This window comes from Talpa europaea (assembly GCF_964194135.1).
Source record: "Talpa europaea genome assembly, chromosome: 11".
Taxonomy (NCBI): domain Eukaryota; kingdom Metazoa; phylum Chordata; class Mammalia; order Eulipotyphla; family Talpidae; genus Talpa; species Talpa europaea.
Genome location: NC_140078.1, coordinates 6,199,024 through 6,223,474, shown reverse-complemented (window position 1 = coordinate 6,223,474; position 24,451 = coordinate 6,199,024). Strand labels below are relative to the sequence as shown.

At 53.6% G+C, this 24,451-nt stretch overlaps 1 protein-coding gene across 5 annotated transcripts in view; it reads right to left on the bottom strand.

Moving 5' to 3' along the window:
- Positions 1 to 24,451, bottom strand: part of NFATC2 (nuclear factor of activated T cells 2) — a gene marked incomplete at both ends in the record, with an annotated part of 125,160 nt that overhangs the window by 29,129 nt on the left and 71,580 nt on the right. For all 5 annotated transcript variants that reach the window (XM_084247641.1, XM_084247642.1, XM_084247638.1 and 2 more), the window contains 3 exons: positions 296 to 422; positions 800 to 855; positions 14,274 to 14,414. In XM_084247641.1, the coding sequence (XP_084103767.1) occupies positions 296 to 422; positions 800 to 855; positions 14,274 to 14,414 (324 nt within the window). The remainder of the gene's footprint in view (positions 1 to 295; positions 423 to 799; positions 856 to 14,273; positions 14,415 to 24,451) is intronic.

Here is a 24,451-nt window from a genome sequence, read left to right as displayed (position 1 = left end):
CAGGGGTCCTCAGTTTGCAGCCTCCCGCTAAACAAATCCACACATGCCTCTCCTAGTCCACCTCCGAAGGGAAAATATTAGTAACAATAATAGCTACTGGCATTAACAATGGCTTGTTAGGAGTTTACACTGAGCTGAGAACTTCACGTGCATGGATTTCTGACCGCTTGCAAGAGAGATGCCATTGGACAGATGAGGAAACTGAGGCACAAAGAGGTGGAGTCACCTGCCCAAGGTCCTGACCCACACGCCCTGTGGCCTGTCCACACGAGACACCTTCAGGGAGACCCCTTACCTGGGTGGTAGGTAAAGTGCTGAGGCTGGCTTCGTTTTCTCTTCCCATTGATGACGTAAAAGTTCACTTTCACGGATGCACGGATATGCTTATTCCGATATTCAGGGATCTCCACAAAAAGCATGTTCTGGAAGGGAGGTTTTGCCATTAATTCAACTGTAACCGTGTCCAGATCCCTCCCAAGGGCCTCAACATATTGATCCCAGCACACAGGGGTGGTGACATGTCCCCAATTCTCCTTTAGGGACTTAAACAGACCTGACTTTTCAGTTGTAGCAGAGAGAGAACGGCCACTTGCTCTATCCGAGTCTATTCGCCATTACAAATCAGGGGGTGTGGGATGCAACAAATGCTTAATTTGTTGATCCATTCGATACCTACTGAGTGCCTGGTAGGTCCAAAGCACTGGGACTTTGACCAGAGAAGGGAGAAAGGGAGTAGGAGAGAGAGACAAGGGAGGTGGGGACGCGTGACAGGGAGCCCGGTCGTCTCGCCCCTGCTTACAGGCTGGCTCTTGTCTTTATCCACCGTGGCTTCCATCTCCCAGATTTGCTGCCCATCTGGAAAAGTAAGAGGAACAACTGTGAAGAAACCATCAGAAACCTAAGATGTAAGGCAAAAATCCAGCACCTGATCCTCCCCTGGGTTTATGTGCGATCCCCTCAAGGCGTGTGCGTTATCTGTGTTGTGTGTGTGCACGCGGGCCTGTCGACTTAGCCACATGTGTATGCTTCGTTTTCCAAAGGGAATGCATGTGAACGATGGAAATAAGGGAAACAATAGAAAATAAGGGAAAAATTGACGCTGCCCATCATCCCGCTACCATTACCTTTCTTTCCCTATGCATGGTCCCCTTTCTTTAAAAACACAAGTAACACTGATAAATGTTATACTTTATTATATATTGTGTTCGACCAAAGGCAATTTTCAAAATGTCCCAGATGTGCCAAGACCTCACCGGGGCCTGCTACATGTCCCCGGCAGCACCAGGCAAGCCTTCTGGCTTGTCTGCACGCACAGGTGGCTGGTGGATTCTGCCCTAAGAGTCTCAGACCACGTCCTGGCCTGTGAGTCCCGGGAGGGGGAACACAGGAGTCCCCCCTCTGCCTTTCAGCCAACAGACAGCCTGGGGGTCAGACTGTGCAGCCACGAGGGAGAGGTCTTACTCAGCAGTAAAATCCTCATCCCTGGAGCACGGCGCTAGGTCCCCACTTTGGGGCCAAACAAAACTCCACATTTTCAAATAAGAGATTTTGACAGGGGCCGTTGGTCGGTTTTCAACTAAAGCAAAATCATTTCCACAAGTGTTTCCAGGGTATTTTGTGACACAGTGGCGCTGAAGAATACTAAATGGGTTTATCAAAAGGCGAAACAGATTCTATAAGCGAACAAGCTTTGGGAAAACACTAAGCCAGTGTCAAATGGTTTCTCCACTGCAGGACTTCTCAGAGCCTTTCATCTGCTTGCGTGCAGCGTGGCTCTCTAGACGGTCTAGAGTCTGTGGCACATGCCAAAGAGCCCCCAGGCCCCTTTAAAGCACAGTTATCAGCATCTTCTTTGACACAGAGGTGGATTTGAACCACAGAGCCCTGGGTCTGAAGAGTCACCTAAAGAACTTTCTATGTATTTTCCTAAAAATAATTAATAAGCAGGCTTGCGCCTGCTACCCAAACTGATGCAATCAGATGACCTCACAAAGCACTGGCGGGGCGCCTGTGCGCCTCGGGAACAAGGGCATCCTGATCTTGCAGTTCTTTTAGGCGTGTTCCTGAAGTGACTTAAGGAAAACTTCAGTTTGTGCTGAAAGGGAAGAAGGAAAGGGGATTCTCACCCCTAGATCCCTGCGAAGGGACGAAGTCACCTCCACCACCAGAGACGTCTTGTCTGTGCCCAGGAGACATCTCGTGTCTGAGCACGGACGGTGTCAGCGGCTCCAAAGACGGCCAGAACCTGCCGCCAGCCAGCGCTCGGGAGGAGGCAGGAAGGACAGGCAAGGGGTGTGAGGGCCCAGCGGGCCTTGGAGAGCAGGACCCGTCAGGTGTCTGCAGCACGTCCCTCGACGGGGCCGTACCTGAGGTCCTTCTGGCGACTGCACTGCATTTTAGCCAGAAAAGCCACCGCCGGGGGCCTCTCAGCATCCCACTCTGCCTGCCAACCTCAGGACCCTCCTCCCAGACCACAGGCCCCGGCTCCAAGGACTTGCGCTTCTCCCTTCTTCAGAATCAGAACTGCGAAGCCCTGGAGGCAGCCACCAGCCCCACCGCCTCATCTGTGTGGACACTGGTCAACTCACCAGGCCCCTCCTACACACCTCACTTAGATACCCTCCCTTCCTTCCCACACCCCCCTGGGCACCAGCAGAGCAAACAACGTGACCAGGACATTGTGCCCGGGCCAGGCAGCAGCCCCTCTGGACGCCCTATGCAGTCAGCCAGCGCTCCCCCAACCCATGCCACAGCCCAGCTGTCTCCACAGGCAGCCCCGGGTGAGGAGAAGCAGCCAGAGGGGATCGGGGGGAGCCTGGGCGCTCTGTTAGGCCCCAGCAGCATGCTCACTGTCACCCTCAGCTCCTGGGCATGTTCTGTGGTCACAGCCAACACCCCTTCAACGCGTCGCCACGGTACTCACCACTGTACTGTACTCCCACACACCCCAAGCTCTGAGCCAACACACGCAGCTCCAAATCTACCCTGCACCTAATGCAGCTGTGGGGGCTTGGATCAGACACTTCACTCTCCGCCTCTTACCCAAAATGGGGGCTAATCATAGGACCGACACTTCAAAGGGTTATCCCCAGGGTTAGAGACGCATGGCAGAGCATAATGATGGACACACATGATGAACATTATCATGGCAACAGCGTGTTTAAATGTTGCTTTGTCCATTTCTTGTGGCTTACATTCCACTATGTGTTCATATTTAAAAAAAGCATCTTAAATCAGAAATTAATACATGTTCTCTGATTCCAAGTCTATCTGCAGGTTCGTGCTTTACACAACACCCCCCGGTCCATTTTCCGGAGCTCCCCTTCCAGCCTTTTGCTCCACACCCCCAGCATGGGGGCCTTAGGGTCTCCCCAGAAGAGCCCGCTACCCCATCCTCTGGAAGGAGCTCCTCACACCAGTGGATTCACAGTAATGCCGGCACGGCTCTCCCAGACTGGTGTCACCATCCCGGCTCGCTCTGCCTTCCGCACTGACTGGCTGTGCGGCCTTTGAGCGCTAGCTTCACCTCTCTGCGCCTCGGTTTTCTCTTAGGTAAGTGATGGATGGACTGACTCAAAGAGCTGAGGCCACAACTCAGAGATTAAATGCAAAAGGCTTAGCAAGACGCCCAGCCCGTAGTCTGTGCTGCCGTGATGGTGTCTCACGTAGCCCAGACTCTAGGAAAGCGAACAGCTGGCACCGTGACCTGAGCGTCCCGGTAGGTATCGGTTTCCCGTTTCATCGTGGCGCTCACACCTCTCGTTGCAAATGAATGACATGGCCATGGAAAACATTCCTCGCCGGGGGCGGGCTGGAGTGCGGCCACCCAGGCTTGGCGCGGGCGACCGGCCACAGCAGGTGCGGAGTACCAAGCTGCCTTTTGAAGAAGGAAGATGTGATTTTCTGACCTGGAAACACGTCCCTATTGTATTAAAAAGCCTGTCTAAGTGTCGCAGGCCTGTAGGTAGAGCACACGGTCACTTTACGGGTCTATAAACGTCAGCTTAACTTGGGGGACTTGCTCCCCAGTTACTCGTATGGTTACATCCTCAGGACTGGGACTGGATGGATGAGGTGAGATTCGTGTGATTCCAGAAAGATGGTAGGACTGTGGGCAAATTTAATTTGTGTTAGTTGACAAAGAGGAGTGTATAGTTTAGTTCGGGGGAAGACACCCCTAGTCCCCATGTTATTCACGGGTCAGCTGCAAATTGCAGCTGCATGAGGACTTCCTGTCTCCCAGGAGCCTTCTGGGGCCACGAAGTTTGCCGGAGCCAGGCGAGGGCCACCTGGGCTGCCAGGGTCTGCTGCCATCCACACACCGCCCTGCCCTCAGGCCTCCCGACCAGCAGGCAGGGCCTGATGCTCCTCAAGAGCTTGAGAGAGACAAAAGACTCAGCTCCGCTGCTTGGGGACCTGCCTCTATCTGCAGCTCCTCTCCTCCATCTCAGCTCCAGCCACGCTTCGTCCCTCCCTCTGGCCTCACCCAGGACAGTCGCTTCCCATCCTCCAGGTCCTGCTCAGGAGACTGCCCCCATGCCTGTCCCTCTCTCCTCCTACCTCCCACTCTCCGACACCTTGTCTGCCTGTGGATTATCTCTCCCCCCTGCCAGGCTGTGAGCTCCCCAGGGGCCTGGCCAGCCCGGTTCCCTCTCCATGTTGTCCCCAGCACTATAGCCCCTGGCACATAATAGGTGCTCAAGAAACGCGGGATCTGTGAACCCACCGATCACGGGCCCCCAGTGCTTGGCCACAGCTGGGGCTCAGGATCGTCGGCCCAGCAGCCTCTCCAGCAGGAGGACCCCACAGAGGATCCTCTTGGGGTCTGGAGCAGACGTCTGGGCAAACGGCCTGTCCAGAATGAACAAGACAGGCAGCCAGGAGGGGGCTGGGCCCGGCCAAGTCTTGCTCAGCGGGGAAGAGAAAGGAGCCAATTTCTCTGGGCAAAGTGGTTGTGTCTGGGGAAGACGTAGCAGGAATGCAGGGGGAATCGGGTAGGGGGGGTGTGCAGGCTGTGTTTTCGCTCGACTCCAAGCTCAGAAGCACATGCCTGGAAAGCCAGTGTGGGTGCACCGGTCTGGGGATTCTCTTTGCAGGGGGCTCTGGAAACTTAGGACACAACCAAGTGTCGGGGAGCAGAGGGGCCGGCATCTCAGCCTCAATGAGCAGAAGAGGGGGGCTCACGTCAGCAGGCAGGAGAAACCAGCGAGCCCCTGGAAGGAAGAAAGCCCACCTGTCCTCACTCAGGGCGCCGGCATGCCACTGGGCTGGAGGCAAACTGGAAGGAAATCAAAGTGTCACTCTGCGTTAGGAGGCCTGGCCTGAAGCTCCCCAGGGCTGGCTCAGCTTTGAAGAGTTAGGGCTGAAGGCCTTTCAGTCTGCTCGTGAGCAGGAGAATGTGTGCTCCCTGCACAGCCTTTAGGAGCTGGGCAGAGGGGGAACCAGAAGTGCCCCCCCCCCCCAGACTAGGATTCCTTCACCTGAAATGGTCCATCTGCCCCAAGGGAATTGGAGGGATTTGAAGAGGAAATGCCTGCCCCCCAGCACCCCCTCTCCTCCTGCCCACCAGGTTCTTGTGGGCTTAGCTTTCCCTCCCCTGGGAAGCCTGCTCCACTGGCCTCCCTGCCCCGTCCCTAATGTCTACTCTTCATCCAGATTGCCAGAACAATCTCAAAAATATAAATTAGATCATGTCACTCTTAGAAGCCTCCAACAGGTACTAGTTACTTTTTCAAATAGCATCAAACTTCTCACCCCACCTACAGGGGTCCACATGCCCTCAGTCCTCCCCTCTACTCCCTCCCTCTCATACTGCACCCCCTGGGGCTGGCTGTCAGTTCCTCAAACACCCCATACTTGTCCCCACACTAGGGCCTTGACAGTGGGTGATTCCTTCTGCCTGGGAGACACCCTTCCTACAATCCATGTGGCCCTCACTTACTCATCTTCAGGGCTCTGCTCAAAGCCACCTCCTCAGGGAAGCCCTCCCTGACTACTCTCCAGGGTCGCCAGATTTAACAAGTAAAAATATAGGCCATCCAGTTAAATTTGAATACAGTATTTTTACAAGTATGTCCTAAATGCCGGGCCACTGTATAGGACCTACTCATACTACAGAAATTCAGCTGTTTGTCTGAGATTCCAATTTAACTGAATGTCCTCTACCCAGGCCCCTAGCCCATTGGCTCTCACTGCTGGACCTAGATTCACGGTCTCTCCCCTCTCAAAGTAACCTGCTTATAACCAAGTCTGTCCACGCTGAGGGTAGGGCCCTCCTCCGTCATGCGTTCCCCAGTGCCCAGTACAGCACCTGCACATAGTAGATGCTCTATTAATATCTGGGGAGTGATGATGGATGCCCAGGGCTGAGTGAGCTGACCGAGGCATCATCGTAGATGGTTTCACACAGAGTACAGATGTCAGCTCATCCTTCATCTCACCTCAGATGTGACTTTTCCCAGAGATAAGCTGTTCTCGATAAATGTCCCCACCTGCCCCACATAGTCACTCTGGGAACTAGGAAATGGGGGTTTTGGACTCAGTCCTCCACTGATGAGCTCCAAGGAGGCCTGTCAACCTCACTTTGTGACTCAGCTCACGGGGCAGAGCAGGCCCTCAAGCCTCTGACAAGTCATGATTGCAGGAATCCCATGGTTCAGGTGAGACCAGGCAGGTGCCAGGCAGGCAGGACTCTTCTCCCGGATGGGAAGCCCTTCCTAATGCCGAGAGATGTAAGTCCAACTCCCAGAAGGGGTGTGGAAGTTCAGCTGACCTTTCCTGAGCACCTACTATGTGCCTGACACTTTCTGAACCTTGATCTCTTTTCTCTGCTAAACTATCACCAACCCCATTTTAGAGATGAGGAAACTGAGTCTCAAAGCACAAAAGATGAAGCCAATCCAGGCTTCGAGCCAAGTCGGCTGACCGTGGACAGTCGGCCTGAAATACATACAATTTCATTTGTCTGAAAAAGAGAATACAACCGAAAAATATAACAAAAATAATTCAAACAGGTGTCAGATAATTCATAAAAGATGATGTTCTCAGGGTAGGAGGGGGGATTCCAAGCTGATGATCACCAATTGCACCGAGGCCTGCTGATACCAAGAACAACTTCTGATGGTGGAAAAGCTGAGCCCAAGTTAATCAAAAAACTCCCTTCTCTGTGTCCAATTTCAAAGACACCCAGACAGGATGAAGTTCGTCTGTCCTGAGAGCGTGGGGACTGGAGGCTGGGCGAATACGGAGCTCTGAGTAGAGGACAAGTTCTGTGATTGCTGCTGCTGGAGGACAGCGTGGCTCCCGGCCGCCGTGAGCACCGGTGGACCCAGCCAAGGGGTCCCTGACACTGGGCATGAGTCACCCAGGGCAAAGGTCTTGCAGCGCCTGAGTCATGCCCCGGCCCCGCCTGGAGCCTGACAATTCCCAGAGGAAAGCCCGATGCAGAGAGACTCCCAGGCCAGGTCTATTGTTTCAGCAAATGCCACGCGGATGAAACCAAACCCCCGGAGCAAAACAGGTGGGAGGAGGCGGTGCCTTCTCGAGGATGGAGCCGATTTTTCCAGGACACCAATCCGTGGAAAAGCACTTAATTTAGCACCAAAAAATTATTTTAAGAATATGCACTTCTATTTATTAAACAAAGCTCCAGATACAACCTTTGGGAACCTCCAAGTAATAAAGTGACTCATTTTAGGATATGATGACTCAGTGGGAAAGAGGGAATTCCACCACCCACGCCTCCTTTCTAAAAAATCAATCTGCCCTCTCAACAGGTGCTGAGAGCCTCTGCCATCACCCTGTTCCAAGAAAATCGTCCAACAAAACAAAACACAAATTCTCTTCAAACAATTTAAGTTTCAGAGCTGAGTAATCTGAGGCAGGCACGTTTCCAGCCTCCGCCCCCGCGGGGACTCGGAGAGCCAGGGAGCTCCTGGGCCGGGGCCGGGGGCCTGAATTAAGAAAGATTTACCAGCTGAAAAATTCCAAAACCCTGTGTCATGTGGAGGAACCTTCCAAAACACTGGCTCCCGCCCAGGCTGGCGAGTCCCTCGAAGCCATGGCAACCCCATTCCGCTGCCACATCACTTTTATTTTTGTGTCCTTAGATTTGTTCCTGTTTTGCAATGTTTTGCGGGGACCCCCGACTCCGCCTGAGGCCGGGGTGGCTGGGGGCCAGGGTTACCAGCTGAAGTCAGGAACAGCCTGCACTTCCCCCGTGAACTTTGCCTGGAGGGTTATGCATTTTTCACATTTCAGGGAACAGAGAAAAGCTTTCCAGCCACACAGCAAAGGGTACATAGGAAAGGGCCTCATGTGCAGGGGGCATTCTCTTCGTCCTCTTGGATGTGATGGCGAGATTACTCGGGAGCTGATGATAAGAGCCCTGAGTTTTAGCTCTGTTGGCAGCTATCGGCCGAGCTGGGGCCCACAGTGCAGCCTCCCGGAGCCTCAGTTACCTCCTCTGTAAAATGGAGAAGATGCCGGTGTGACAGTGAAAAGCGAGGACACGTCCATTCAACAATCTGTGAACAGTAGCCTATGAAGCCGCTGGCGGCCACTGCAGCATAAGTTCGATCCCTGGCCAGGGAGCTACCCATATGACCTCTCCTGTCTCCCTGCTGCTCCCCTCAGCAGTGTATTTCAGTAGATCTGCCTGTTCTGTTCCCCACTCTTTCTCTGGGGAATCCTCTCACCCCCGCACCTCTGGCCTGTACCCCAGTTCTTGTATGCATAAATAAATAAATCTTTTTAAAAAAATCTGTGAACACCTACTGTGTGCCAAGGACTATTCTGGATGCTGCAGTACCAGCAGCAAACACCAGGCTCTCACTCTCAAGGAACTAAGCCTGCAGCCTGGGAGGCGAGCAGACAAGACAGTCTCAGCGGTGCCGGGGCTGGGGGCGAGGACTGACCTCAGCCTCAAGGAAGCATTTGCCGATGTGATGCTTCTCCCAGTGCTCACAGGCGATGAGCATCCTCAACATGCCAAGTTCAAAGCAAAGAGCCTGATCTCATTTAATCTCACCTCTGAGCTGAGACTTGAAGGGACAGGAGGAGGCGATTTTATAAAGAAATGGAGGAAGATTCTCAGAGGAAACAGCAGCGGCAGGGGTGCCGAGAGACACACCAGGGTGGGGTGTTTGAGGACAGAGCGGAGCCTCAGTAGCCACAGCCCAGGGAGCCAGGGGCGAGTCCAAAACGCTGGAATGGGAGAGGTGGGCGAGGGCCAGCTCATACCGGCTCTTGGAAGGCATGAAAATACTTTAAAATAGTAATAAAAATAATATCATAATCATTATTATTACTGCTGCTATAAATAAGAGGCCATTTTCCAAAACACCAGGCTTTTCTAACTTAAGAAACACCACGAGGCCCCTCTCCTACTGTTTTTCCACCGATCTCCAATTTGTCATCCCGCTGGAGTGGAAACTGCCAATTCCATTTCAGTCGACAGCTATAAAAAGAACGTTGGAGCTGGTGGTGCCGATGACCCAACGTGGGGGCTAAGATTAGCCCAGGAGGTGTCACCTTTCCTTAATGTGAGAACCAGCTGGGGTTCCCCTTCCTTGGAAAACTTCAACTGTTCCACTCCACCCCACCCCACCGAGGCCGTGCCGGCCAAGCTGTCCATGGAGATGGGAACGGGGATGCGTTTTGGAAAAAAGAAGTTGAGCAACAGGGATTCCCCCTGCAGACGGCAGCCCTGGGCCGGGAGGCATGTTCTTGGGGTCAAAAGAGCAGATCAGCTCCCTGCAAATGGCAGGCAAGCCCCCCGCCTGTCAGAGCCACAGGGAGTCAGACATGCCACCAGGGAAGCCCCCCACTCCTGCTGAGGTCCAGGGGTGTCTTAAATCCCTCCCCCCATTTGTCTGTTGGCATCAGTCCAGGATCTGGGATTCTTTAGATGCAAAAGGGTTTGAAATGGAGCCTTTCAACCCCGGGGACCCGCTGCGGAATTCAAGGGTCTATATCACTACAAAATGAATCAAGTCAGGGGGCCAGAGCAGCCGGAGTGTCCTCATGTAAAATAATCTGCATCTCGGCTTTTTCAGAGTAGAACAGCAAGTAGCCAAAGGTACGGATTTCAGGGCTAGGTTGCCTGGGGGCAAACCAGCACATCATTTCCCGGCTGTGTGATCTTCACTAAGTTACTTAACCTTTCTGTGCTCTGTTTCTCATCAGCACGATTGGGAGAACAGTAGCGCTCTTGTTGGACTATCAGGACTCAGATTAGTTAATATATATGAGGGATTTAGAACAAGGTCTGGCACCGGGTTTGTTGTCATTGCTTATTGTTTTCCCAATGTTTCTTGGTTCCATGAGATAAAATCTTCCTTATCTTTGTCCTTCCACAGCCCGAATATGATGATAAGCAAAAGAGAAGCTCATATTTAATGAGCATCTACAATGTGCCAAGTTCTAAGCAAAGAGCCTGATTCATCTCATCTTCTCATCTCTCAAGAGAAGCAAATCATCTGCACTTTACGAAGGAGGAAATGTCGCCTCAGAGAGGTAAAGCGTCTTCCCCAGGATGACAAAGCGGATCATGGGTTCAAAGCCAGGTGGTCTGACATCAGGGCCTTGACTTATACCCCCTGCAGCTGACAGCTCCCCACACCCGGCCAGCCCAGGCCCAATACCTGCGCCAGCATGTGTCAGGCCAATGGGGCGCTGGACCAAGCAATGCTGGAGGGATGGTAGGAACATAACAGAGATTGGATGAGCGCCCCCTAAACACCACTGTGTGCACCTGGCCCTGCAAGACAGGACTGCTGTGGCTTTAATTACAGGAAGACCAAGACTCGGGAGGCTGAACAGCAGGACAGTGCTGGTTATTATCTACGGGTGAGATCTGACTCCTCTCTGGGGAGTCGGTTAGATGAGAGGATATGCATGAGGACAGCGGTGAAGGAACCCCCCAAAACAGGGTTCACCCTCAGGGAGCAATTTTTATTACTTTTCTTAATTGTCAACTGTTCAAAGTTGAATCAGGCCCTGAGTTTTCCTCCCTTTAAAAGGCAATTTCTTTAAACTGAAATTTCTTCTGAAACCAAGAGAAGGAGACCCAAAGAGTAAATGCCATTCATTGATTTGTTTGTTCATTCTTTCAGCAAATACTTGGATGCTCAAGATGCCACTCTCCTGGTCAAGAACCTACTACCTGAGTCCTATGACCTGCTTAAGCATGTGTCTGTATCTGGCCCTAGGAGGATGCTCTGACCTGCTCATCAAAACATTTGCCAGTGTCGCCAGCCTCTAACCCTAGTCACACACTCTCGGCCTCGCGGGAGCCTAGCAAATTTGTGTCCTAAAGAATATTTACTCTGCACCACCACCTGAAAACCCCTCAAGACACGCCTGTCCCCAATCCACTCCACGCCTGCCCCCAATCCACTCCACCATACAGAGGGCTTCACCCCGGGAAACAGCAAGTAACAACCAGCACCAGCTCACATGCCAGCACTTACCACACACCAGGCATTTCACAGGCACTGCACGTGGATGAGCGTTTCATCTCCCGCCCCGCCCCTGAGAGGCAGGTCTGCCACCTTCCTTGGGCACAGGAGGAAGGTGCTGCACGGAGAGACCAGGGACTTGCCCAAAGCAGTGGAGCTGGGGTTTGAGCACAGGCAGACTGGACGGCTCACCACGCTGACGAGGGATAGAGGGATGCTCGCGGTGGGGTCACTTATAAGAGCATAAGGTTGAAAGCGGCCGGATGCGCAAGGAGCGGGGAGTGGTTCCATCAGGTACCATAAGACCTCGTGACAGCAAGTTCATCCTCACCTGTCCTCAGGGAAATGCAATTCAAAAGTACAGTGAGGTCCTTCCTCACACCTGTGAGAAAGTTTAAAAAAGAAGCCGGGGCTCCCTGGTGCGCAGGGGTTAAAGCCTCAGTGCTATCAAGCTATCAACAGGCACTGGGCATGAGTTCGATCCCCGGCCAGGGAGCTGACCCACATGGCGCAACAGACTTCCCTGTCTCGCCCACTGCTCCCCTCAACAGTGTATTTCAGTCAATCGGCCTGTTCTGCTCCCCACTCTGTCTCTGGCGGATCCTCTCACCCACCCACCCCCCCACCTCTGGCCTAACCCCAGTTCTTGCATGCATAAATAAAATAAAAAAAAATCTTAAAAAAAAAAAAAAAAGACCAGCAACAAGTGCCAGCGAGGGTGTGGAGAGAGGGAGCCACGCACCCTGATGGTGGGGATGCAGGAGGGCCCAGCCCCTGGGGAAAGCAGGGCAGAGGTTTCCCACTCACAGATATCTACCCCCAAATGCAAAAACACTCAAAGGAATACCTGCACCCCAATGTTCACTGCAGCCCTATTTACAAGAGCAGAGCTATGGAAACCCCCTCAGCGCCCAAGACAGAGGAGTGGGTTACGGAGACGTGGCGCACAGACACAGTGGAGCACTATCCAGCTATGAAAACAGAGGAACTCTTGCCATTTGCAGCATGAATGGGGCTAGAGGGAGTGACGCTAAGTGATATAAACCAAAAGGGGAAAGACGAATAATGGATGATTTCACTACAGAAACAAAAGAATAGACAAAACTAAACAAAATAAACCCTAGAAATTGGACTGAATGGAGGCTATACAAGGGGGGAGATTCAGAAGAGGGGCACAGGGGAGGGGGCCTGGACTGTGGTGGGAGATAATGGCTGCTTTGGGGGTGGGTGGGTGGGTGTGGTAACATATATCTGAAGAGGCGTGAACCTGTACCTCTGAATCACACAGCTTGTAAACTGTTACCTCAAAAAATATATAAAAAATATGAATAAGTAAAAGTTAAAAAACAGAATGCACGACCTGCACTTAGATGTCTGCATCACTAACCCCTTCCTGCACCATCAAGGCCCCTGCAGCCCAAAGCGACCAACCTCATGCTTTTTAAACCCCTCCCACATCCAACCCATCGGTCCATCTCCAGCCCCCCTGCCATGGCTCTACTTAATGGCCCACCCCTTTTTGTGTGCAACAGCTTCATCAAGCTTATTTAAAATCAATTCTACCCTCTACCATACCTTCAAAGTAGGAGAAAGCAAGCCCATCCCGAGAAGAAGCGTGGTGTGAATTAGGAAGAAGCGCCCTTCCCCCAAGACACTGTGTCCCCCCATCCCAAGCGGTCTTAGTAAAACACAGATCGATGCTGGATCCAGTTCAAGTGGCAGCCCCCCCAGAATAAGTGCCCTTGTGCGGTGCACAATCCCTACAACTGGACAAGCTGCCTGTTATAGTCTCTGGATCATCCTGCAAGCAATAAACAAACAGAAAAGCATCAGCACCCCTTCAAACTGACCACCAAAATTATGTCCACGACAAAACCAAACCAAACCAAGGCTAGTATCCGGAACAAGTGAATAATTGCGGAACCTGATATTTCCCTACTTCAGGTCGTTTTCTTTTTACCTCGTCCTCATGTGACCAATAAACAAAAATATTGACCCTCATAGCAAAGAGTGCGAAGTAAAAAGTACATCCTCAGTAAATTCTTTTAATTAAAAGAAATGGCCCTTCTGGGCTGCGGTGAAACATTACTGACATGGCAGAGGTGGAGGTTTTGACTTGTAGATTTCTGAAAAGCAATTTAGCGATTTACATTTAAACTCTCAAAACGACTCTCCCAAATTCCACTGCTAGGAATAAACCCTAAATAGCCAAAACAGAGCTTCATATATAAGAAAATCAAGCAAGGTGTCCTGAAAGCATAAGACTACAGCATTATTTTCAAATAAAAACTAAGTGGCTGACATTCACTGGCTTGCGATTACTTGACCAGTATTAACTAATTTTTTCTGCACAGAAACCCTGATATTTAAGCCCACAGGAGTTATCCTGCGGGGTAACTCTTGTTACTAAGGTTCTACGCACAAGAAACTGGGGCACAGAACTGTCAGGCCATTTGCCTAAGATCACAAAGTAAGCAAGCAGCCAAGCCAGGATTCGAACCCAGAATGCACAAGACCAGAGCAAACACACTTGGTCAAGTGCCAATCACGGTAAAAAGATGGAAAGGGCTGCCCCTTTACCATCCAACTGGACAACCAAGGGGCAGTCAAGGCCTGTCCTGGCACATGGACGTCACAGTGGCCGGGTTGATGCCAAGACCCCAGGAACCAGGGAGATTCTCACCATGAGCAAAGGAGCAGAACAAAGTCTGCACAATGGGATAGGCCACCCCCACCAGCGCTGTTCGGAAGAAAGAGGTGGTCACTTTCGCACGGCTCCAGTGGACAGAAAACAAGCTCGAAACGCCCCCTGACCTGTGGTCTTCTCCATGAACACGACTTTGGACTCAGCCGTGAAGTTCTGGCCCGTGAGGATCATCTGCTGGCCCCCGTACACCAGGCAGCTGTCGATGTCTTGTCTCTCCACCATGGGCAGCTCGTGGGCCGATCGCTGGGCTGAGGGTGAGACAAGAGAAGGGGCTGTGATGAGAAGCGACATCCCCTGAGTCCAGGTGACAAAACAGGACAGGCGCTGCCCCTCTGCCGCTGGTTGTCATGGCAAACGTGGCCCACCACACCCCGCAAGTGGTGCCAAGTTACTTGGCTAGTTTTCTCGTGAGAGCACTTTGTGTTTACATGAGTCAAGAGATGGGTGCGATTTTGTTATTTTCTTTATGTTTTATGAATGGGTGGGCAAGTCAACTTTATTATAGCGTAACCCCTCCTTCTGCCTCTGTTGTGAGCCCAAGCAGCGGAATGTCAGAAGCATGTATTCTGGACATTTCTGCCCTGGAATTCATTTCTGACCCTGAACATGGCTGCAGGTAGCCCGGAGCTGCTCTGTCCCCTCTGATTGCATTTTTTCAAACTCCCTCTTGCTCGCTCACACTCCCCATACTTCTAGAATGTTCTTATTGTCTCTCGACACACTTAGCAGACTCCTACATTTGAGCATGCTTTCTAGTTCTTCTTTCTGGAAGATTCTTTACCAATTACCTGCCTTTTCCCCTTTCTTCTTGCAGATTCTATTCAGTGTCACCTCCTCAGAGAGGCCTCCATAACCCTCCACTTCCCCCACCTGAGTTAAAACAGCAGGTCCCACGCCCTTCCAGCTGTCTATGTCTCTCCCTATTTAGCCTGCTTGGTTTTTCTGAAAGAACTTTCCACTTTCAGATACCTACATGTAGCTTTATTGGTTTATCTTTCATCTCTGCCCCTGGAGTGACAGTGTTTGTTCTGTATGTGCTATGAGGCGAGAACAGAGACCAGGACTTGGGAGGAGGGGCTGGACATGCCAGGTGGGTGTAGATATGAAAATATCTCAAGACATCTTGACACCTACATCTATCTCTATTTTATATAGATCCTCAGCTAAATAAGGAATGAAAGACAAAGGCATGGGACAGATCTATACACCTGAATGCTCACAGCAACCTCCTGAGGAAGGTTTTTAAATGATTTGCATTTGGCTGGGGAGATAACTAAAGCTGAGAGAAGTCAAGTCAAGGGCATGTGTTGGAGCTGATATTAAAGACCACAAAAGCTGGTTCACCAGCTCCAGAGCCCCACCTCTTAGCCATTCTAGTCACTAGTTCCTCTGGAAGGCAGAGACCAGGGAAGAAGGAAGACCCTCTCTGCAGCCCTCCCTGAGCAAAGCCAGAGCCAGGTCCCAGCCAGCACGAGGGGCCCATTTTCTTAGGCCTCGCCTTGGCAGTGTGGGCTCCAGAGGCCTGCCCTCCCCCTCTGAGTCAGCCTGCACTCCTGGCCCTCCTCCCAGAACCCCAGCACTAGGCAGAGGGCCAGCCCATACTGTGCCAGGGTCCTGCTGACCTCCTCATCCGGGAGCCAAGGCAGCAGCCATGTGAGGCCTGAGGCCCACACCTAACCCTTCCCTCCTGGCTGGCCTGGGCCTCCAGGTGGCCGAGCATCTCCCTCCCTCTGCCCTGAAGCCACGTTGAAAGTGGCTCCTTCAGGAGCCACAATGCACCGGCAATGTTTAAGGAGTTGGCTGTGGCCCAGCCAGCCACACCCAGACACCTCACCTTGAAAGCACCACCCAGGGGCCTCCCACGACCCCCAGCACCTCCGCTCAGCCCAAGCTCTCTTCCCCGGAGACTAGCCAGCTGCCACTTAAGAGTATCTATTAAAAGGCCTCTCTGCAGAAGCTGCTAATTTCTCCCACATGAGCTGGGAGTTATTCATCCTTTCTTTCAATATAGGAGTTTTGCAGGACTTCCTAATGGAACAGTCACAAATGCAGATATATTCACAGTAGAAACAGCAGCTACATGACCTAGAAAAGCAGGTCCCCACTTTTAAGACCTGCCTTGGATGAGTTTGGGGGACAGCTGGGGGCTTCTAGCCCCAGGGGGGAGGGCGGTGGCCACAGCCATGCCTCCCCTTTTGCAGGTGGAAAACCTGACTCATCAGGCCGGGACAAGCTGGCCAGGGCTCCCGCCAGCCCAGCCAGGCCTGGCCGTGGCCGTGAGCTCTCACATTGGGCGGGAAGCTGGCCCCACAGCTGTGCTGTGAATCACGGCACATCGCACTGCTGGTCTTTTTCCTGAAGCCACCTCACTGTTCTCCTTCCAGAGCTTCAGCTTCAAGCAACCAACCGATTCACCCTCTTTGCATTTTGCACCTCTTCCCCTGTTCTGAAAGAAACTATCTTTTTAACTGAAAATTTAAAGAGAAACAACAGGGGAGCAGCCCAGCTTCCTGGAGGCCTTTATCTGCAAGCCTGTCTGGTCTCTCACAGGGCGGCGGGGTCGGCAGCAGGACCTTGTTACAAATGCAGAATCTTGGGTCCCACCTTGACCCTCTGGACCCAAATCTGCTGTGGAACAAAGAACCCAGGTTCTTCTTAGGTACTAAAAAGTCAGAGAAGCATGGCTGAGCTCTGTCTGCATGGCAGCTTCTGTCAGGAAACCCAAAGATGCGTCCCCCAGGCCTTGACTCCGGCTTCTCAGGCTCACCCTGAGGCATCGGGCGGATCCTCTGCTGTCTGGCTGCCCTGCGCCTGATAGGATATTTATTTAGCAGCATCCTGGTCTCTATCCACTACATGCTTGACAGCCCAAATTGCCTCGAGATGTGGCTAAATACCTCCTGAAGAGGAGACCCAAATCGGCTCAGACTGAGAACACCGTGCTAGAAATTCTGATGCCAGTGGTCTGAGGGGAGAACCCCTGCAGGGAATTTCTTTTTAAACAATCCTCAGATGATTCCAACAGGCCACGCCAGGTTGGCTCTGAAGTGCCATCTGCGGGACCATCACCGGCTGGGTCACGCCAGACCAGGAGCAGTAAAAGTCCAAGTTTCCTGGGCTGTGGGATCAGCAAGCCCTGCCTCAGCCACCTCCCTGCTGTGTGACCCCGAGCAAGTCACTTCACCTCTCTGGGTCACCAATGCTTCCTCTTTAAAATCCTAACCGCCCCTGTCCTCGTGAGTCTGCACCAAGTCGTGCCGGAAATGCCGCGTGGGGACACGTGATAAGTATCTAACTGGTGAAACGGCCAATAAGCCAAGTGTCTGTCGGTGGATGAGTGGCTAAACAAAACGTGGTCTATCCACATTATCTGGCCGTAAAAAGGAATGACCTCCCAGCCAGCTGAACTTGAAACCATGAGGCTGAATGAAGATCAGTCCCAAGAGGATGCAGGCTCTCTGACCCCATCACACAACCTGCCCAGCAAGGCACATCCGTGGACCAGACTCGACTGGGGGCCCCAAGAGGAATTACTCAAGGGCCTGGATCTCTTTTTGGGGTGGAGAAAATTTTCTAGAACTAGATCGAATTGGGCTGCACAACATTGAGAGTGTGCTTCATGCCACTGAATCGTGCTAAATGGCCCACTTTGTGTGTATTTAATCACAATAAAAAATACATCAAGACAAAAGCCCTTAGCCAGTGCCCAGCACCGGGCAGTCACCCCAGAAACTAGTCCTGATGACTGTTAGCTTTCAAAATGTCACTCTTGCTTGCTTAGTCATTTTCAAAATAATTTCTCATTTTGTTACCTTTTAAATGCTTAAATTACAGCCCTCTTGGATAGCTGTCAGAGACACTCAGGGCTTCTTTACAGACAGAAAAACAGCTGGTCAGAATTCTTTTACCCTGCCAGGGGAAGACCTCAGTGCCGAGGAGAGCTCAGTTCCTGCACAAGCCCCCCGGGAGTCCTTGCTGCGGCTTCCCCAGCCTCACCCCATCTTCCCGTCTGTAAGACAGGGCTGGCAACAGACCCGTCTCGTCTCATGGGTTGTTGTGAGGATTAAATGGGAGAAGTCACAGAAGCCTGTTTGGCTCAACAAGCACTAGCTAGCAAGGTTAAGGATTGAAAACTGTAGCTTCTCGAGCTCTTTCCACAGGCCGAGTGCTAGCGTCTCCAAGGCGAGCGACCGTATCAGCACTGAGTGCAGACATGTGGCCTCCCTTTGCCAGTAAATCCTGACCTGTATCCTAGACTTCTTGACCAAATCAGGTTTTCTCAGACAAAGTCAAGGTCCCAGCCATCTGCAGTCTAATCCCCGGGTAGAGGAGGCCCTGAAGAAAACGCTGACACCCAGGCCACAGCACCTGAATCTCCCAGATGGAGGCTGGGCACTGCACGTTAGCACTTCAGGGGCCACCTGAGGAAGAGGGGAGGCCCCACATCCCCAGAGAACCCAGAAACAAAGCAAACAGATCCAATTAGCCTGCGAAAGAGGAACTGCAGAGAGGCAGACACCAAAATTACCCTCCTGGGGTCCACTTCCCATGCACACTGATGCAACTCCAGCTTCTACGATGCTAAGTGGGGCAACACCTTGCAGAACCCACGGGAGGGCACTCAGGAAAACCTGCGGGCCTCGGCCAGTGCCTCCACCCCACCAGCTCCCACTGACTCGTTCAGCTTTTCAACCCTAGATTCCAGACCCACCTATCCTGCGGGGTCCTACCCAAACCAGCACCACCTTTGTAAAGTTGGCCTCAAGGGCCAGGAGCAGGCCTTTGGGGACATCTAGACCCTCGCTCCAGCACAAGCTTGGGGGTGGCCCTTGGGAGAGGCTTCTGCAGGCCCTTCTCCTGCCTCCGGATCCTGGCACGTCATAAAGTGGCTCGGGGCATCTGTGTTTTACGGGCTCTGAATCAACAGGATTGTTGATTTAACCAGTTTGGGTGTTTACTTTCGCTGGGAACAGTGGCTGATGTAGAGTGGAGCGGCAGGCAAAGGCTCGACAAGGGACAGCCACACCAGGCCGGCCCCGCAGGTGTGTGGGGCTTCCGGGAAATGGGACATGACGGCCCACCTGTCTGCCATCTGCCCATCACAGGGCGGAGTGGCCAAGGATTACCATCTTCCCGAGCACCCAGAGGGAGAGGCCTGAGGGGTTTCTGTGGATGGATGGGTCCCGCTAACACCCGACTGCAGCAGCCCCAGGGCGTGCTTCGGCCTGCAGGTGGTCCCACACATGTTTGTCCCAAGCCCCCGGTGCATGCGATGAAGATGCTCCCAGGAGCTCCTCGAGTTCAAAGCCCAGCTCGCAGAACTTTGAAGCTCTGCATCCGGGACAAGCCACTTCATTGGCGCCTCTGTTTTCTCATCTATAAAATAGCCCCGTCAGAGCCCAACCTCATAGGGCTGCCTGCAGATTCCATGAGAAGGCAGCAGTTGCTCCCACCTTGGAGCCCTAAGGGTCCCAGAGGACAGGGACCATGGCTGAGAGCTCGCAGTGAGGCAGGCGGAATGTGAACCCAGACCGTGGGATCCCGACCCTGAGCAGGGACCCAGCAGGAAGGCCTCTGGCCAATCGGGCAAGGAGGGGCCTCTGTCCTCCTCCCAGTCCAACATGGACCACCAGGGCCACACGCTCCCACCATCAGCCCGTCCTTGGCTATGGGCCTGGCTTGGCCCAGACTTGGCTGACTCAGGCCTGGCCTGGGAGGGGCTGTGAGCAGGGCCAGCAGCCAGGCCCTTTGGCCCCACAGCCCCCACTCTGGCCACTCCTGGGTCTTCCCTGGGACGTGGGGGCGTGGGACAGGGGAACCTAATTCTCCTTGTGTCCAGGGCTCACTGCTGTGAGGGGCCTGACACGTCCATGCTGGGGGAAGGAGGTGAAGGCACAGACACATGGGGTCTGCAGGGCATGAGACGCCCAGGGCTGGACCTCAGCTTTCTCTCTTTCATGGCAAAGCTGTGGTGACACCTGCCCCACGGGCCCGTCCATCTGTGGGCCAGCACCAGGTCCACAGCATGAATTATTTCTGTCTTCTGATCGGATCAATACTCTGCCTTCCCAGAGTCCTCCCAGGGGCCCCTCAACATTCCACACAACTACACTCAACAAATGACCCTCCCAAGGGCCCCACCAGCTCCTGGATGACCCAGGTCACTGAGGGAACCAGGCCACCTGACAGGAGGACACGGCTCTGCCGCTCCTCTTGCCCCCCACGTGACCACTGCAAATTAGCCCCTTCTGCCCTGACTGCTGGACCATGAGCTCCAGGGGCAGCCCTGCCCGCTCACCGCTCTCACCCACAGGACAGGCGTCTCCTATGGACTCAGCGAGGAGGCTTCCGGGTCACGAGGGGGATGACCGTGAGTCCACGTGCACGACACCGGGGAGGCAGCATGTCTTTAGGGCACGGCCATCCTTCACGGCCCCCGGCCAGGGGGCCACATCAGCCAGCAGAGACATCCCCTTGGCCTCAGCTCCCCCCAACGCTGCACACCCTGCCGCCCCCAGTCAGCTCACCCCTGCGCACCGCAGACCCAGCTGTGCTCCTCGTCCACAGAAATAACTCGTGTTAACTTCTGTCCCAGCTGGCTGCTGCCCGGGGCCGAGACTCAGAGCAGCCCAGAGGAGGCGGAGAGTGTCCGGTCACATCCCCCACTTTCATCCTAACACTAGCTGTTAGGACGAGCCAGTGGGACGGGGCAGAGCTGAACCCAAGCTCACAGCCTAACCCCAGCCAGACGGCGTCTCCCGAGAGTAAGCTGCTCGTGAAGAGGCTTCTCCGTCATGACTGAAAAGTCTCCTTGGAGATCAGGCCTGACAGAGGGCTGCGGCCTGCCCTCCGCCCCAATTTCACCCCAGATTTACTGCTCCGGGGCCTCCAGGGGGACAGTCTAGTGCTGCATGGTGGGAACAAACCCACAGATCTCTGGGGCCCGGAGCAGGGGAGCATGTCACTGGGGCTGTCACTCAGCCTCCGTCCAGACGCAGGAGGACGAGGACGTCACAGCAGCTGGCTCCCTCCTAGTTGTGTGAGCAGGCAATTTATTTATTTACTGTCCCTGTGCTCAGCTTCCCCTTCTGGGGACTGATGCCAGGTCTGCGTTGTTCTCACCATGAGCCAGCCGCGATACAGAAAGTGCTCAGCACACAGTAGGCTGTTAATAGTTGCTCGTTTTCTGCCCCCTCTTCCCTGTCCCGTGCCCCCAGCTCCTTTCTGCCTTCATCTGGTCTCTGAGGACCGACTATCCTCTACTTTGTGCCAGTCACTGTGCTAATGTGCTTTAAATATAAACCTCATCGTGGTGTTCCCCGACTTAGGACTCGTGGGGAACTCAGGCACCCCCTGCCCAGAATGGGAAGCGACACTGAAATTCATAGATTGGGACACACACTTCCCTGTGACCCAGCAATCCCAGTCCAGATAGTCACCCAAGAAAAATGAAAGCCTCTGGGGACCTCCCTGGTGGTGCAGGGGTTAAAGTTTCAGTGCTATCAAGTTATCACCAGCCACTGGGGCATGAGTTCGATCCCCGGCCAGGGAGCTGACCCACATGGCGCAGCAGACCTCTCCTGTCTCCCCGCTGCTCCCCTCAGCGGTGCATTTCAGCAGATCCACCTATTCTGCTCCCCACTCTGTCTCTGGGGAATCCTCTCACCACCCACACCCCTGCCTACACCCCAGTTCTTGTATGCATAAATAAATCTTTTAAAAAAAGAAAGAAAAAAATGAAAGCCTCTGTCCACAAAAGGACTCGAATGCGACTATCCATGGCAGCCTTCTCCATCATACCCAGCCCCCCGGAAACAACCCAGTGTCTACCAGTGGTAAACAAACAATTGTTGTACTCATACAATTGAATACTGTTTCGCAGTAAAAAGCAATGAACTACCAAAACCCGCAATAATAGCACTGGATCTCAAAAACATCGTGCCGAGAAAAAACAGCCGACACAAGAGCACACATTGTGTGAACCCTCTGCACGGAGATCCGGACAGGGACGCCGACACGTGGTGACAAGGGCCGGAATAGTGGCGGCCTGTGTGGGAGGCCTGGGAGGCGGCCGCGGGGGCCCCCAAGTGAAGCCGTGCTGTGTCTGGCTTTGGGTGGTGATTACATGGGCACCTACAATTGTCAAAAGTCACCGAGCCGAAGACTTAGAGTCTGCACAGCATATCGTCTCTTAGCGATGCCTCGGCCGAACTTATCTATGTCAAAAAAAGGCAGATACTGAAAAGAGAACGTTCACTTTCTAGTCCACACCCCTTGCCCTCCCGATTCCTGCCAAGTGAGCAGAGTGACACCCATTCTGTGCCGGGGCCGGGAGGACTTGGTGGAAAATGGCTTTTCTGAAATGGATGGTCAGAGAGACCCCGGCAGGGCAGGGAGCAAGCCCGGGGGGCCTTGGGGGCCTCAACCTCTTGGGACATCGCCCTTCTTGCGGCCACCTCTCTCCTGCTGGGCAGCCTGGGGATGTCTGTTTGCACCTTCTCTCGACAAATCTTCTAGAAGACGGTCACCGTGCCAGGTTCCAGCCGGACATGAGGAGCTGACGGGTAAATCATGTCGTCAGCCCAAGAAAAGGCGGCCCCATATCCAGTGGGGTCAAGGAAAGTTTCCCCATCTAGTGCCATCTAAATGGCACATTGGATCAGGAGGAGTTAACTGAGAGACTGAAAAGTCCCCATGCCCATAGCACACCCCAGCCCAGCAGATAGGAATCGGGGGGGGGGGGGGGCACTCCTCACAGACTTAACACTCCTCAGGGATTCTCACTTTACGTGTAGCCAAGTTTGAGAGCAGGTGTTCTGGGTGCAGGTGACAGCAAAGGTAAAAGCCTTGAGTCAGAGAAAGGTCCAGTGGACTTAGAATCAAGGCGAGAACATGCGGGAGGAGTCAAGAACTGCAGCTGGAGAGGGGTAGAGGGCTGGACAGAGCCCCCGCCAAAACCACCCTGCCCTGCGGAATGTGACCGCAGAATAAGGATGGAGATGAGCTCATCCTCAATGGGGGGGGAAGGGCCTGAAACCAGGCAGCGTCCTGATGGGAGGCAGGAAAGGACATAGAAGCGGCCCTGATGACACGGAGGAGGGGGCGCCTACAAGCTAAGGGCGGTGGCCACCCCAGTTGGGTGCAAGGACTGGCACAGACGGGCCCCCACTGAGCCCCCACTGACACGCTTCGGAGCTTGGGGCTCCAGCACTGAACGGGAACCCGTTTCTGGGTTGTGGGCCTCGCACTCAGCGCTGACCGGCTCTGCAGCCCTGAAAACTCAAAGAAGAGAGACAGATGCGAGAGATCAGCCACCATGCAAGAGATCAGCCACCGAGGGAAGGGAAGCTGGAGCCGAGAGCTCGGGGCGCCCGTGGGGAATGGGGAACTGCCCCACGTCCAGGGGCAGGGTGACGAAAGGCTGCTGCAGCTGTGATCCCGGGTAGGTTTGTTGTTGGGGAGCGTGAGGGTGACCCCTCCTGACCTCTCCCACGTCCTCCGAGCCGTGGGCGGTGTGGTGACCTGCTGGCTGGGGAGCGGGAAGGGGCGGAGGCAGTGGGCAGAGGCTGGAGGGTTGAAGAAGCTTCAAAATAGTCTTTGCGAAGAAGGAAGGAAAAGCGTCTCCTTGGCAACACTGAAGAGCTAGTTGATAAAGAAGTCGGGAACGTGGGGGTGCCCATCTGTGCCAAGGTGAGGTTCAACCTCGGGCAAGCTGGCCGGTAAATAAATGTCACGGATCTGGTTCCCAGCAAATAAGTTCGCTCTCGAGAGCGAGGCCTCTGGTTGTTCAAGTTTTCTACCACAGTCGGAGAACTTACCCTTGATCCCGCGGACCTCACATCAAAGGCACCTCCAGAGTAAACAAGTTAGCCTCGCCTGGGGGTGTTTGTCTTACCCTCTCTCCCTCCCCAAGGAGTCCACGCTGAGTCAGGGAGAGTCAATAAATATTTATCCCGCACACGCTGTGTCAATACGTGTTATGGGCTAATTGTCAACAAATATTTATTGACTTCATCTCCCCGAGGAGCACGCAGTCCGCAAAGCTGACGGGAGGGCCTGGTGAGGGGAGAGCGGCCCGATCTGCAGCTCTGTCGGGTATGACAAGGAAGGGGGGTGCTACCGGCCCCTAACCAAGCATTTCACGCAACGCGAGGGCCCGAGACCTGGCTCTGCCGCCCCGGAGTAAGAGTAAGTGAATCACTTTACCAAGAAAGTCTCGGCTTCCTCATCTGCCCAGACAAGGAGGGGGCGAATCCACTAGAGGCTTAGAAAGAGAAAAAGAAAA